This window comes from Maniola hyperantus, chromosome 27 (genome assembly GCF_902806685.2).
Source record: "Maniola hyperantus chromosome 27, iAphHyp1.2, whole genome shotgun sequence".
NCBI lineage: Eukaryota > Metazoa > Arthropoda > Insecta > Lepidoptera > Nymphalidae > Maniola > Maniola hyperantus.
Window position 1 is genome coordinate 1,218,460 of NC_048562.1, and position 15,011 is coordinate 1,233,470.

The 15,011-nt window shown below is 38.5% G+C and overlaps 1 protein-coding gene across 1 annotated transcript in view; it reads left to right on the plus strand.

Moving 5' to 3' along the window:
* The first annotated feature begins 974 nt into the window (after nt 1-974).
* LOC117994623 (uncharacterized) overlaps nt 975-15,011 on the plus strand; it is a 35,070-nt gene continuing 21,033 nt past the window's right edge. The window contains exon 1 of the mRNA XM_069508051.1: nt 975-1,055. Within this exon, the coding sequence (XP_069364152.1) occupies nt 975-1,055 (81 nt within the window). The remainder of the gene's footprint in view (nt 1,056-15,011) is intronic.

Here is a 15,011-nt window from a genome sequence, read left to right on the forward strand (position 1 = left end):
GGTTTCAGCTATAAATGGTCCAAATATAAAACAACTAGCTTATGCCCGCGACTTCGTCCGCGTGGAGTAAACAAAATTTAAACCCCTATTTTACACCCTTAGGGTTGATCTTTCACAATGACATTTTAACATAAAATATGTCATACTGCTAATTGCAAAAATATTAACTACAAAACTTCAAACTTCTAACTTGAAAACTGACTGACTTCTTTCTTAGCGGATGCCTACGTCATAATAGCTATCTGCATGCCGAATTTCAGCGCGATCCGTCCAGTAGTTTGAGCTGTGCGTTGATAGATCAGTCAGTCAGTCAGTCACCTTTTCCTTATATATATAGATTAGTGTGAATTGCAAAATTTCGCGATTCTAACTTCAAAACTGACAGACTTTCATACAAACTTCAAACCGTTATTTTACTCCTTTAGGGGTTGAATTTTGAAAAATCCTTTCTTAGCGGATGCCCACGTCATAATATTGAGCTGTGCGTTGATAGATCGGCCAGTCAGTCAGTCAGGCAGTCACCTTTTCCTTTTATATATTTAGATGGTACGGAACCCTTCGTGTGCGAGTCTGACTCGCACTTGGCCGATTTTTTATTCAGTTCAGTTATTAATGATAAACGTATCCTGTGCTTTTATAGATCAAGTTTTCTTTATTAGCTTTTAAAATGGCGTTTGTATGTAACGAATAAAACCCAAATATAAATATTTGGACAGCTTTTCTTTGTTTGTACCTTCTTTTCTTTATACCGGTTAAATGCTCTGCACTCGAAATTGTATAAGTCCCGCAAAATGCTATTGCGCTGGAACCATGTCTCATTAACATCGAAATGACGTCATTTTGACGTCAGCCGAAATAAAAATATACCATCAGCTCGAAACTTCAGTCTATTGCTGACGTCACTAAAATGACGGCCACGCGCATTAGCAATTTGCGGGATTTATAGACGAGTATATAGTTCACGACTGGTCGATATGGCAATCGAGGTGAGGCCGCTGCACACAGCCCCCGCCCTAAGGCCCGGTATCCACCTAAGCGGAGCGGAGAGGAGATGTGTACAGTATAAACCAATCCGATTTTTAAAAAATGACGTGCTAATTTTGTTGCGTCATCTATTTTGAATCTGATTGGTCGATTGAACGCATCTCCTATCCTCTCCACTTAGGTGGATACCGGGCCTAACTCGGTGCGGGATAGCGCGAGACGTGCGGGGCGTCCCCCCACCTCATACACCGATTGCCATCGGGACCTGTCGCGTAAGTTATACGTTCTTTATAAGGTTGAGAGCTCTGCACTCGAAATTTAGACGAGTATAGTTCGCGACTGGTCGACATGGCAATCGAGGTGAGACTGCCACGCCCCCGCGCTAACTCGGAGCGCGAAGTGCGAATTACACGATAGGCAAACTAGAAACCGAAATAAGCTAGCTACTCCTGCGCTCCGCCTCTGGAGGGTGGGAAAGTCATTTGTGGGAATGAGTGTAATATTTTATAATAAAACTCCACAAGCAATTTTAGACTTGCCTTTACACAAGTTTAAAAAATGTGTTAAAAGTATGCTCCTAAAAAAACTATATTATTATACAGTCGCAGACTATGTAAACGATAAAAAAGCTTGGATTCGACTCGCTCCAGCAATGCACGGGGCTGCAATGGCTTGTATAGTACGGTATAATAACATTGTAAATTGATAAATTAAAAAGAGCAACCGCCGAGTTTCTTGCTGGTTCTTCTCGGTAGGAACGGCATTCCGAACCAGTGGTAAATTAAAACTACCTGACTATTCATAAGCACTTGTAAAAAGTTTACATGAATAAAAAACATATTCTATTCTATTATATTCTAAGCTCCGCCCGGGGGTGAGCCCTAGGGCTCGAAGAAGTAATTTGACAGGTCGGAGGGCAACGTCCTCCTAAGGGCGCCTCCTGTGAGGCTCGGACCACGGCTTAGGATGACGTTGAGATGGGATGGGTGGAGTTGTTAGACTACTGCTTAGTCCGTACGCCCCCGGACCGTGGCGTGAGTCTACGTCCAGGTGACGTTAGAAATCGGGGACCTCGTCTTCACCGGCGAAGACGCTGTAATAAGATTGAGTTGTGTAGCCCTACGAGATAGCATTGTCGGTATTGATTTGATCATCGGGATCGTTAAGGACGTGCTTAGGGCGTCTTTTATCGGGGGGGGGTGGACCTATCGCGTAGTATACGTTCTTTATAACAGTTGAAAGCTCTGCACTCGAAATTGTAGACGAGTATGTGTACCTGGGACACACAATACAGTTAGGTAGGTCCAATTTCGAGAAAGAGGTTAACCCATGGACTACAGAAACTAAAGGGTTAACCGCTGTATCTAGCTCAGCTGGGCAGCGTTCGGGAAGCTTCAGATCAGATGTCTTCTCGTCGTTTGCTGAGCTGCATTATTCCTGAGTAACATAGACTATTTTATTTAAAAAAACTAGCTTATGCCCGCGACTTCATCCGCGTGAACTACACAAATTTCGAACCTCTATTTCACCCCCTTAGGGGTTAAATTTTCAATAATCTTTTCTTAGCGGATGCCTACGTCATAATAGCTATCTGCATGTCAAATGTCAGCCCGATCCGTCCAGTAGTTTGAGCAGTGAGCTGTGCGTTGATAGATCAGTCAGTCAGTCAGTAACCTTTTACTTTTATATTAGCTATATTTAGATTATATTAAGCGTGAGAAAATAAAATCTGGATCGCTTTCTAATGGACTGGCACATCATTATAAAATACTAAAGTCAATATTTAATCAGTACCCTTATTATAAATGCGAAAATGTGTTTGTTTGTTGGTTTGTCCTTCAATCATGCCGCAACGGTGCAACGGATTGACGTGATTTTTGCATGAGTATAGATAAAGACCTGGAGAGTGACATAGGCTACTTTTTATCCCGGAGAATCAAAGAGTTCCTATGGGATTTTTAAGAAACCTAATTCCACGCGGACGAAGTCACGGGCATCATCTAGTTGACCCTAATTATTTTGAGATTTTTCGGTTGGTAAACTTTGGAGATTTCGGAATACTTAGAGATCCGTACGAAAATTGTTATAAGCTACCCGTTCGAGGCCGAGGCGGGTTGCTAGTCATCAAATTTAAAAAAAAATGCTAACATTATAAGCTGTGATAGCCTAGTGGTTAGGACGTCCGCCTTCCAATCGGGGGTCGGGGCTCGATCCCGGGCACGCACCTCTAAACTTTTCGGAGTTATGTGCGTTTTAAGTAATTGAATATCGCTTGCTTTAACGGTGAAGGAAAACATCGTGAGGAAACCTGCATGCCTGAGAGTTCTCCATAATGTTCTCAAAGGTGTGTGAAGTCTACCAATCCGCACATGGCCAGCGTAGTAGACTATGGCCAAAACCCTTTTCACTCTGAGAGGAGACCCGTGCTCTGTAGTGAGCCGGCGGCGATGGGTTGATCATGATGATGATGAACATTATATTTAGCGTGAGAAAATAAAATCTCGATCGCTTTCTAATGGATCGGCACATAATTATAAAATACTAGAGTCAATATTTAATCTACTCATATTATGACTGAACTCGTTTTGAAATGTCGCCGACTAAAATATTATATTGCCAAAATTAACATAGGCATACTTATCCGCTTCTTCTAAGGCTTCTTGATAGGTGAATAAACCGGCCAAGTGCGAGTCAGGCTCGCGCACCGAGGGTTCCGTACTCGGGTGTTTTTTCCACATTTTGCACGATAAATCAAAAAACTACTTTGCATAATAAAAATTAATAAAAATCTGTGTTAGAATGTACAGGTGAAGCCCTTTCATATAATACCCCACTTGATATAGTTATCTTACTTTGAAAATTGAACATACTAACTATCTGTTCATGAACACAAATTAATTTATTTTTGTGATGTAACCACAAATTCACGGTTTTTGGATTTATTCCTTTACTTGTGCTATAAGACCTACCTACCTGCCAAATTTCATGATTCTAGGTCAATGGGAAGTACCCTATAGATTTTCTTGACAGACACGACAGACGAACAGACAGACAGACAGAAGGGTTTCTTTTTTACTTTTGAGGTACGGAACCCTAAAAATGGTTTTAAACTTTTCATCATCATGATCAACCCATCGCTGTCTCACTACAGAGGACGGGTCTCCTCTCGAGAGGTGTGAGGTGTTCTCAAAGGTGTGTGAAGTCTACTAATCCGCATTTGACCAGCGTGATAGACTATGGCCAAACCCTTCTCACTCTGAGAGGAGACCCGTGCTCTGTAGTGAGCCGGCGATAGGTTGATCATGAATAGTTTAGAAAGTGATTCAGATTTTATTTTCTCACGCCAATAGTAATATTAACATAAAAAACTGGCCAAGTGCGAGTCAGACTCGCGCACTGAGGGTTCCGTACTACAATCGTATTTTATCGACATTTTGCACGATAATTCAAAAACTATGATGCATAAAAATAAATCAAAATCTGTTTTAAAATGTACAGGTGAAGACCTTTCATATGATACCCCACTTGATATTATAGTTATCTTACTTCGAAAATTGAAAATACTAATTATTAGTTCATGACCACAATTTCATTTTTTTTGTGTCATGAACCACAAATTCATGGTTTTCAGATTTTTCCCCGAATGTCAGCTATAAGCAGTGGCGTGCAGCTCATAGAGGCATACACGCACTGCTTACCCTCATTGTAATAAATCAATGCTTGTTTTTCATTATAACCGGCCGTAAAATAAGTTCATACCTAAATGCATACCCTGGCTTAAACTCCTGTGCACGCCACAGGCTATAAGTCCTACCTACCTGCCAAATTTCATGATTCTAGGTCAATGGGAAGTACCCTGTCGGTTTCTTGACAGACCGACAGACAAACAGACAACAAAGTGATATAAGGGTTCCGTTTTTTCCTTTTGAGGTACGGAACCCTAAAAATGTGATAATTAGATAACTCAGTTCAATTCCAAAGTAGATAATAGGTGTTTGGACACACGTGTAACTTGTAATCGATTGTACTTGTCTATCAGTTAACTGTAATCGATAACGAAGGACATTTTTAGAGATACTTACGGTTTACGCTTGACCACGAAATCAACTGCACCTACATTTTTTTTTTAGTAATAATAATATAATATTTATTTATTTAAAAAACTCAGTACAGTAATCAACTCTCTAGAATCCTGACCCCTAAACTAGGAAATCCCGTGTTAAAACACGGGATTTGGAAAAGGGGCCAGTGCCTTCCCATACATAAGATATGAATAGTTAATAATTTACAGCTAGATGTTACAACTATTTAAAATAAATAAATAAACAAAACACAAGGTTAAAGCGTGAAACAAACTATGGGACGCGTCCGTAAAGCTATGGCTAAGAACCGCGATTGATAGGCGTCCACAGTCAAATGTTAAATCAAGTCAAATATTAGTCAAGTTTATCATGCTGACTAATATTCCCATTTCCCCTCCAATTAAGCGTAAAGCTTGTGCTAGGAGTAGGTACGACAATAGTGCAACGGGTGTGATTTGAACCGGCGACCTTTCGGTTTTGAGTCCGCTCCTATAACCGTTGAGCTATCGAGGCTCAAATATACCTTCTTCGTCCCGTGGGAGCCCTCTAATTTTCCGGGATAAAAAGTAGCCTATGTCCGTCCCCGGGATATAAGCTAACTCTGTACCAAATTTCATCAAAATCGGTTGAACGGTTGGGCCGTGAAAAGCTAGCAGACAGACGGACACTTTCGCATTTATAATAATATTAGTATGGATAGTATGGATTACAGTACGCAGAAAATAATGTACATCGGCCTTTAGAATGACATTTCGGGTTTGTAGAGCGTTGTCTCTGTCACTCATACCTATATGACGTTTTGTCGGTCTCAACGACAGAGACAAATCCGCTATCTTCTTCTAAAGGTCTCTTAAAAAGACTCGAGTTTGAAAGCCTCGGTGCGTAAGTCTGACTCGCACTTGGCCGGTTTTTTTTTCCTGGAGATACCCTACAAAAACCTAGGTCTGCGCCCAGCCTTATCTAGTCTTACCTAAGCTTTCGCACGACGAAACTAGAACTAGCTTTTAAAGTTTAAATAATTGGAGCGTTATATTTTTTGTATGAAAACAAGTTAACATGCAAATTCGACAACCCGTCGAGACGAGTTTTCTATTAAATGTTAACACTAATAACCGACCTGTTTCTGTTTAGTGCAAAAAATAGTGTTTTACTTAGTGTTAGGGTTGGAAAAAAGGCTTTCTATGGCTCCTTAATATTCCATCATCATCATTATCAACTGATAGACGTCCACTGCTGGACATAGATCTCTTAGGACTTCCACACACCACGATCTTGCGATTCTTTCGACTTTCTAGCGACTCGCCCCAGCTTCGCATGGGTGCAATATAGATACTAATGTGGTTTCATTGAGGTGTCATTGCCTCGAAAACCCTGAAATTAGAGGTTTTTTTCCGACCAAATTCAAAAAAATCACACAAGTAGGTGTTATTTCAATTTCTCTAGGGATCTCTAATTTTTTGAGAATTAAACTATACCTATAAACCTTCCTCTTGAATCACTCTATCTATTGGTGAAAACCGCATTAAAATCCGTTGCGTAGTTCAAAACATCTACGCGTTCATACATACAGACAGCTGGAAGCGACTTTATTTTATACTATGCAGAGATTTGCCAGTATGCAAACTATCTTTGTACAAAAGAGCGCGACTTAGTAAATGTAGATTTATGTTCTTGAAAATCCCGTGGGAACTCTTTTATTTTCCGGGACAAAAAGTAGCCGTATATCCGCCCCCGGGATGCAAGCTATCTTAGCTATCTCTATACCAAATTTCATCAAAATTGGTTAAATGAATGAGCCGTGAAAAGCTAGCATACAGACATACACTTTCGCATCTAAATATTATAAAAGGAAAAGGTGACTGACTGGCTGACTGACTAATCTATCAATGCACAGCTCAATCTACTAGACGGATCGGGCTGCGCATGCATATAGCTATTATGACGTAGGCATCCACTAAGAAAGGATTATTGAAAATTCAATCCCTAAAGGGGTGAAATAGGGGTTTGAAATTTGTGTAGTCCAAGCGGACGAAGTCGCGAGAGAGGGGTTGAATTTTCATAAATCCTTTCTTAGCGGATGCCTACGTCATAATAGCTATCTACATGCCGCAGCCCGATCCGTCCAGTAGTTTGAGCTGTGCGTTGATAGATCAATCAGTCAGTCACCTTTTCCTTTTATATATTTAGATTTCAAAAATGGCTGATTTCAGAGCTAGATATGTTTCTTACCTACCTAGTTCTTTTAGGTTTAGATTTCGCTAATTTAATTAAGGATCTCCAAAAATCAGGTCGGCGCTACATTTAAGTATCCATACTATATGTATGTTATATGTAACGTGTTTGTATTAACCTTTATATGCCATATGTTATATGCATATTCATCGCGATCGGGTTAGTTTTGTTGTGAGAGAAAACTTCGCGACTTTTTTTTAATAAGGCCTACACTAACTATGTACATATAATTTTCCCCTTCCTTAGAAATTAAGTAGATATAAGTTAAGAAACAAATAGGGCCTTGGACTGTAGTAATAAAATCACGTGGTTTTTAGGGTTCCGTACCTGAAAAGGAAAAACGGAACCCTTATAGGATCACTTTGTTGTCTGTCTGTCCTGGCAAATTTCATGATTCTAGGTCAACGGGAAGTACCCTGTAGGTTTCTTGACAGACAGACGGACAGACAGACAGACAGACAGACAGACAGGTTCCGTTTTTCCTTTTGAGGTACGGAACCCTAAAAATAATAATTTGTGGTCATGAACTAATAATTAGTATTTTCAACTTTCGAAGTAAGATGTGGGGTATCATATGAAAGGTCTTCACCTGTACATTCTAAAACAGATTTTCATTTATTTTTATGCATCATAGTTTTTGAATTATCGTCAATGTCAATCGCAAAATGTCGAAAAAATACGACTGTAGTACGGAACCCTCGTTGCGCGAGCCTGACTCGCGCTTGGCCGGTTTTTTTTAGTGGTAAGTTGTAGTTTATAGGGCTAAAATTCATTATTAAAGAGAACAACTTAAAAAATCATGATTGAACACGTGCCAGGAATCGAACCCAGGACCTCTCACTAATAACTTACCACTGCGCCAGGGAGGTCATCATAAACCCTATTATGCAACCGTTTCAACTAGGTACCTACTATTAAAAATGCATAGGCAAGGATCCCACGTTCTTCAACCGATAGACAGCACGTTTTGCATACATTAGAAAATGACAATTAAAAACTGTCATTTATACACTACAGGCGGAAGCAGTCAGTATTTCCGTTATCGTCAGCCAGTTTTTATTCCCATGCGCTAAAATATAAGGATACTAGCTGATAAATAAATAAATAAATAAAAATCTTTTTATTCGAATAAACTTTTACAAGTACTTTCGAATAGTCGGATGCATCTACCACTGGTTCGGAATGCCTTTCCTACCGAGAAGAACCAGCAAGAAACTCGGCGGTTGCTCTTTTTAAATATTTGATATAGGTACAAGATTATGCCATGTATAAAATACTATTTGCAGTCCCGCGCGTTGCTGGAACGAGCTGCAGGTCAGGTCTCTTTTATCATTTAGATAATCTTCAATTATGTAATATGCTTTTTTCAGGAGCATATTTTTAATAGATTTTTTTTGATGCCCGCGACTTCGTCCGCGTAAATTTAGGTTTTTAAAAATCCCGCGGGAACTCTTTGACTTTCCAGTATAAAAGTAGCCTATGTCACTCTCCAGGTTTTTAACTATATCCATCGCAAGAAATTACGTCGATCCGTTGCGCCCCTTGCGCCTCTCTACCCGCCTTCTACACTCCTGTCCCGGACTGCCGCGGCCGTCGCGATTATTTTAATTTCGTAATATCTCCTAAGATATTATTCTAAATGAAATGATACAAAGGATAAATTTTGGTCTAAATGCAATATACTTGAGATGACGAACAATTTTATTTTGATAAGGATTAATACTATGATAGTAAAACACCTTCGAAATTAAAACTTTGTTTTAGACCACATTTCAAAATCATAAAAACCGGCCAAGTGCGAGTCAGGCTCGCGCAATGAGGGTTCCGCACTACAGTCGTATTTTTTCGACATTTTGCACGATAATTCAAAAACTATGATGCATTAAAATAAATAAAAATCTGTTTTAGAATGTACAGGTGAAGACCGTTCATATGATACCCCACTTGATATAGTTATCTCACTTCGAAAGTTGAAAATACTAATGACCACAATTTAATTTTTTGTGTGTGATCTAACCCTAAATTCACGGTTTTCAGATTTTTCCCCAAATGTCAGCTATAAGATCTACCTACCTGCCAAATTTCAAGATTCTAGGTCAACGGGAAGTACCCTGTAGTTTTCTTGACAGACAGACAGACAGACAACAAAGTGATCCTATAAGGGTTCCGTTTTTCCTTTTGAGGTACGGAACCCTAAAAATTGTTATTTTGAGCCTACCGTAAAAGATAGATTTATGCTATCGCCGACTTTTTTTAGAGCTGTTTAACAAAAACAATTCCACCTAACATTGTTTTCGTGCAACTTTAACTATTTACGCAGCGCACGCCACGGAAGCTCACAGATGAGACGACTTTGTTCACATTGTTACAATTTTTCGTAGGGATCTCTATTTTTTTTGAAAATAAAATATAGCCTGTCACTCAGAAATAATGTAGCTTTCTACTGGTGAAAGAATTTTCAAAATCGGTTCAGTAGTTCCAGAGATTTTTTTTTTTAAATTAAAATCATCGGAAATCCTCCGATTTGTGTCAGAGTTCTTTTTTGGGTATTACATTTTGTTAGTCTCTTACATTATTTATTTACAGTTTGTTTTTCTATATTAACTATATTATACCTATAATTTTTTATCAAAGTATATACATTTATTCTTATAATAAGCATACAACTATAGATCTATATTTACAAGTATAATATATATTAAAATATTTACAGTTTTACTTAAGTTTTATTTTTCTTTATAGTACATTTCGCTATTTTGGTGCAGTACCTATTCTAAAAATTTTTTTTGGCACTTTTTGTCTCTTAGCAGTACTTCCAGCGTTTCTTTCCTTATTTGCACTTCTGTCTTTTGTTCCAGTTCGAAACGTTCCTTCCCATATATGGGACAGAGTTCCAGAGATTACCCCCTACAGACATACAAAACTTTACCTCTTTATAATATTAGTATAGATTAGTATAGATTTGCGCGGAGCCCTAGGCTAGGTTAAATTAAACTAAAGAATTAAGAATCAAACTGAACCGTATGCATAATTTGTCATCTCGTACCTAAAAGCCGGGTGGGTGTACAGTTTTTGTCGTTTTTGACCATTTAGCGACGGAATGCCGTCTAAATGTCAGGTGTCGAGTCTAGATCGCCACGAGAGCAACAAAGATTACAATATTTATACCGGTAGTTTTGAGGCTTAACTAAAAACTGATTACTTTAATTGTTCATGAAGAAACTTTATTAAGCCCCACAGGGTAGTGGCACTGATAAACGAGATGCTGATGCAGACTCCCAGATGCCGACGTGTTTTATCAAAAAGATGCAGCGGGGCGATTGTCTAAAACCTGCATCAATCATTATTACAATCTCAATTGTTCTGATTGGCTGAATTTGTGCGATTCTTGTTGCAACAATGCATTGTGGCCAATAGTGAGCGAGCATTAACCAATCAGAGATGATTGCGATCGTGGCATTGTAGCTGTTAAGTACTTTTGGGTGTTAAGTGCTTTTTTTAGAATGTAATTACTAATTAGCTGTTAATAACTTTGCATGTACACGCTTTGGTTAAGACTGTTAGTGTATATTGTTTAAAATGTAATAATAAAGATAATAAAGATAAAGATAGCTCAATGGTTATAGGAGCGGACTGAAAACCGAAAGGTCGCCGGTTCAAATCACACCCGTTGCACTATTGTCGTACCTACTCCTAGCACAAGCTTTACGCTTAATTGGAGGGGGGGGTCAGCAATTTGGTTAATATTCTTTAAAAAAAAAACTGTCTGTTAGAGAGCAAGGTCTAATTTTCAAACCTTTTCAATCAAAAGGAAATAGGAACTCTTACCTTTAGCTGTAGCTTTAGGATCACCTCGTTGCCTGTCTGTCGTGTCAGTCAGTTCGAGGGAATCAAAACTTATAGGGAACTTCCCATTGACCTAGAATTAGCATGGATGTGATTGAAGGACAAATCAACAAACAAACACACTTTCGCATATATAATATGGGTAGTGATATAGGATAAATAGGTTTGGGCATTCATAAAAACCGGCCAAGTGCGAGTCAGGCTCGCGCAACGAGGGTTCCGTACTACAGTCGTATTTTTTCGACATTTTGTACGATAATTTAAAAACTATGATGGGTAAAAATAAATAAAAATCTGTTTTAGAATGCACATGTGAAGACCTTTCATATGATACCCCACTTGATATAGTTATCTTACTTCGAAAATAAATTGAAAATACTAATTATTGGTTCATGATCACAATTTAATTTTTTTTGTGTGATGTAACCACAAATTCACGGTTTCAGATTTTTCCCCGAATGTCTGCTATAAGACCTACCTACCTGCCAAATTTCATGATTCTAGGTCAACGGGAAGTACCCTGTAGGTTTCTAGACAAACAGAAAACAAAGTGATTGTATAAGCCTAAGGGTTGCGTTTTTCCTTTTAATGTACGGAACCCTAAAAATTACACTTTTCCGAAATAACAGACGATATGATAAAACTTAAAAAACTTCTAGTTTCAAACTTGAAACAAAGTCTAACATGAGCCTAGGAACCAGTCGGTTCAGTGTCATGCCGTCTGTTAACAGGTTGGTTGCGATTCAGATCTAGCATTAACTTGATATCACCGATGACGAAAACATGATAATAGCATACGGTGACCACGCGGTTTGGTAACACCGGGATGTGATCAAATCAAATAAAATCATTTATTTGCTGTCGAGAATAAGCTCGCGACTACACAAATTTCAAATCCCTATTTTACCCCCTTAGAGGTTGAATTTTCATAAATCCTTTCTTAGCGGATGCCTACATCATAACAGCTATCTGCATGCCAAATTTCAGCCCGATCCGTCCAGTAGTTTGAGCTGTGCGTTGATAGATCAGTCAGTCACCTTTTCTTTTTATATATTTAGATAAGTGAATTAAAATTATATAAATGGCAAAATGTGAAAGGGACCACCCATGAATGTACTCACATTTGGCTAAATAAATGAAAAAAAAAACATAAAAATGACACTTTTGCGAAGTAACACGTTCTAGTCGCAAACAGGCGATTATATAGTAAAGCTTAAAAAACTTCTACTTTCAAACTTGAAACAAAGTCTAACACGAACCTAGGAACGGCATGATACTGAACCGACTGGCGGTTCAGTGTCATGCCGTTTGTTAACAGGTTGGTTGCGATTTAGATCTAGCATTAACTTGATATCACCAATGACGAAAACATGATAATAGCGTAAGGTGACCACGCGGTTTGGTAACACCGGGATGTGATCAAATCAAATCAAATCATTTATTTGCTGACGAGAATAAGCTCGCGACTACACAAATTTCAAACCCCTATTTTACGCCCTTAGAGGTTGAATTTTCATAAATCCTTTCTTAGCGGATGCCTACACCATAACAGCTATCTGCATGCCAAATTTCAGCCCGTTCCGTCCAGTAGTTTGAGCTGTGCGTTGATAGATCAGTCAGTCAGCTTTTCCTTTTATATAATTATTTAAATAAGTGAATTAAAATTACATAAATGGCAAAATGTGAAAGGGACCATCCATGAATGTACTCACATTTGGCTAAATAAATGAAAAAAAAACATGAAAATGACACTTTTGCGAAGTAACACGTTCTAGTCATGTCATGCCGTCTGTTAACAGGTTGGTTGCGATTCAGATCTAGCATTAACTTGATATCACCAATGACGAAAACATGATAATAGCGTACGGTGACCACGCGCTTTGGTAACACCGGTGGGGTGATTGTGATTACGTATCTCGCGACAGGCGTAAATCTCGCGATCATTCCTGTCAAACGTCACACGTAACAGCGGCAAGAGAGAGACAGCAATAGCCACAAAGCAAAATAAGAAGAAGAAGAATAGAGACAGCAAATCAACTGTCGCATTGCTGTCGCTACTGCAACGTTTTACGTAATCGCCGACTCAGTGTCTAACACTGAATGATAGCCACTGAGCTCATTTTTTAATCCGTTGAAGGTTTTCTACGAAAAAAAGATTTTGATATCACCCAATGAAGCAGCAATGTAGAACCAACCAACCTCGGTGGCTATCATTCGGTGTTAGACACTGAGTTAGCGAATCACCTAGCTGGTTTCTTGTGTAAGTCGTACCTTCTAACAAAAGTTCTTGTTGGCTGCTTTTGGGTAGAATGCGGTCTTTTATCACCGGGATGTGATATCATCATGATCAACCCATCACCGGCTCACTACAGAGCACGGGTCTCCTCTCAGAATGAGAAGGGTTTAGGCCATATACTGCCACGCTAGCCCAGTTGTTGGCAGACTTCACATACTCCCTCCTCCCTCAAAAATTCCTCAGTGCTTGAAGACCAAAGTCTTCGAACAGTGCGTGCCAGTAGTGACGTCACAAGGCGTAAACGACAAATATTTTTCAACACATAACATAAAAAATATTTTCCCACAGAAATTACACTATTTTTGTGTTAAAAAAATGTCGTTTACGGATTGTGACGTCATTATCCACCTTCGCTACAGCGTGACGTTCATGTTAAAAATAAATAAAAATAACATTTTTAAATTATTCTCTTTAAATATAATTAATTTCTAGTCCAATAAACTACCGCTATACATTGACTTATATATTACTTCGTAAGGACAGGGCCATTGAACAAGCAAAATCATCATTTTATTTGTTGAGTCCAAGACCCTATTTAGATACGTTACATAGAAAATTAATATTATCCTGAATAATTTGGCATTCATGGTCACAACATCTATACATTTCCAAGAGGACTGCGAAGTTTTGATTGATCGGTCACACGTATATATAAAAAGCACTGAACTAGTATTTGGGGCCAGGTTTACTAATGAGTTATTTTAATGATCTGATTATGGCAATATAATTGAGAGAAACTCAACACTATTCGAGCTTTTTATAAACTTTTTATATGGTTAGCAGTTCGTATAAAAACTTATTTTATATTCATTTTCACTGTAGAAGTAGCCCTTGACTTTTACTGTTAGAGCGAGATGTCTAAATGTATTTAAGCTCTTACTAGAACGTGACAAAATGATTATATTTTGTCCTTATCACCGTGGCCACTTTTTTGTTTGTCAAGATGTACATATTTTGAACGTGAGATCTTGACAAACAACGTGAAGTGAGATGTTGACTCAAGTATTTTAAAGAAATAATTGATTTGTTTTGTTGTTTTTAGGGTTCCGTACCTCAAAAGGAATAACGGAAGCCTTATAGGATCACTTTGTTGTCTGTCTGTCTGTCTGTCAAGAAACCTACAGGGTACTTCCCGTTGACCTAGAATCATGAAATTTGGCAGGTAGGTAGATCTTTTAGCTGACATTAGGGGAAAAATCTGAAAACCGTGAATTTAGGGTTGGATCACACAAAAAAAATTAAACTGTGGTCATGAACTAATAATTAGTATTTTCAACTTTCGAAGTGAGATAACTATATCAAGTGGGGTATCATATGAAAGGTCTTCACCTGTATTGTTTTTGAAGTTATTGAGCAATGGTGGGATGCAGTAGCCTAAAAATATACTTTGCGATAACTTAGGTACGTCTGCAGTCGGAAATAATTTGATCTATTTTTACTACAAAATAACTACAGCATTCAGGAAGCTTCGAGATGTCTTCTTGTCCAAAATTCCTCAGTGCTTGAAGACCAAAGTCTTCGAACAGTGCGTGTTGCCAGTGATGACATATGGATCCGAGACATGTTCGCTA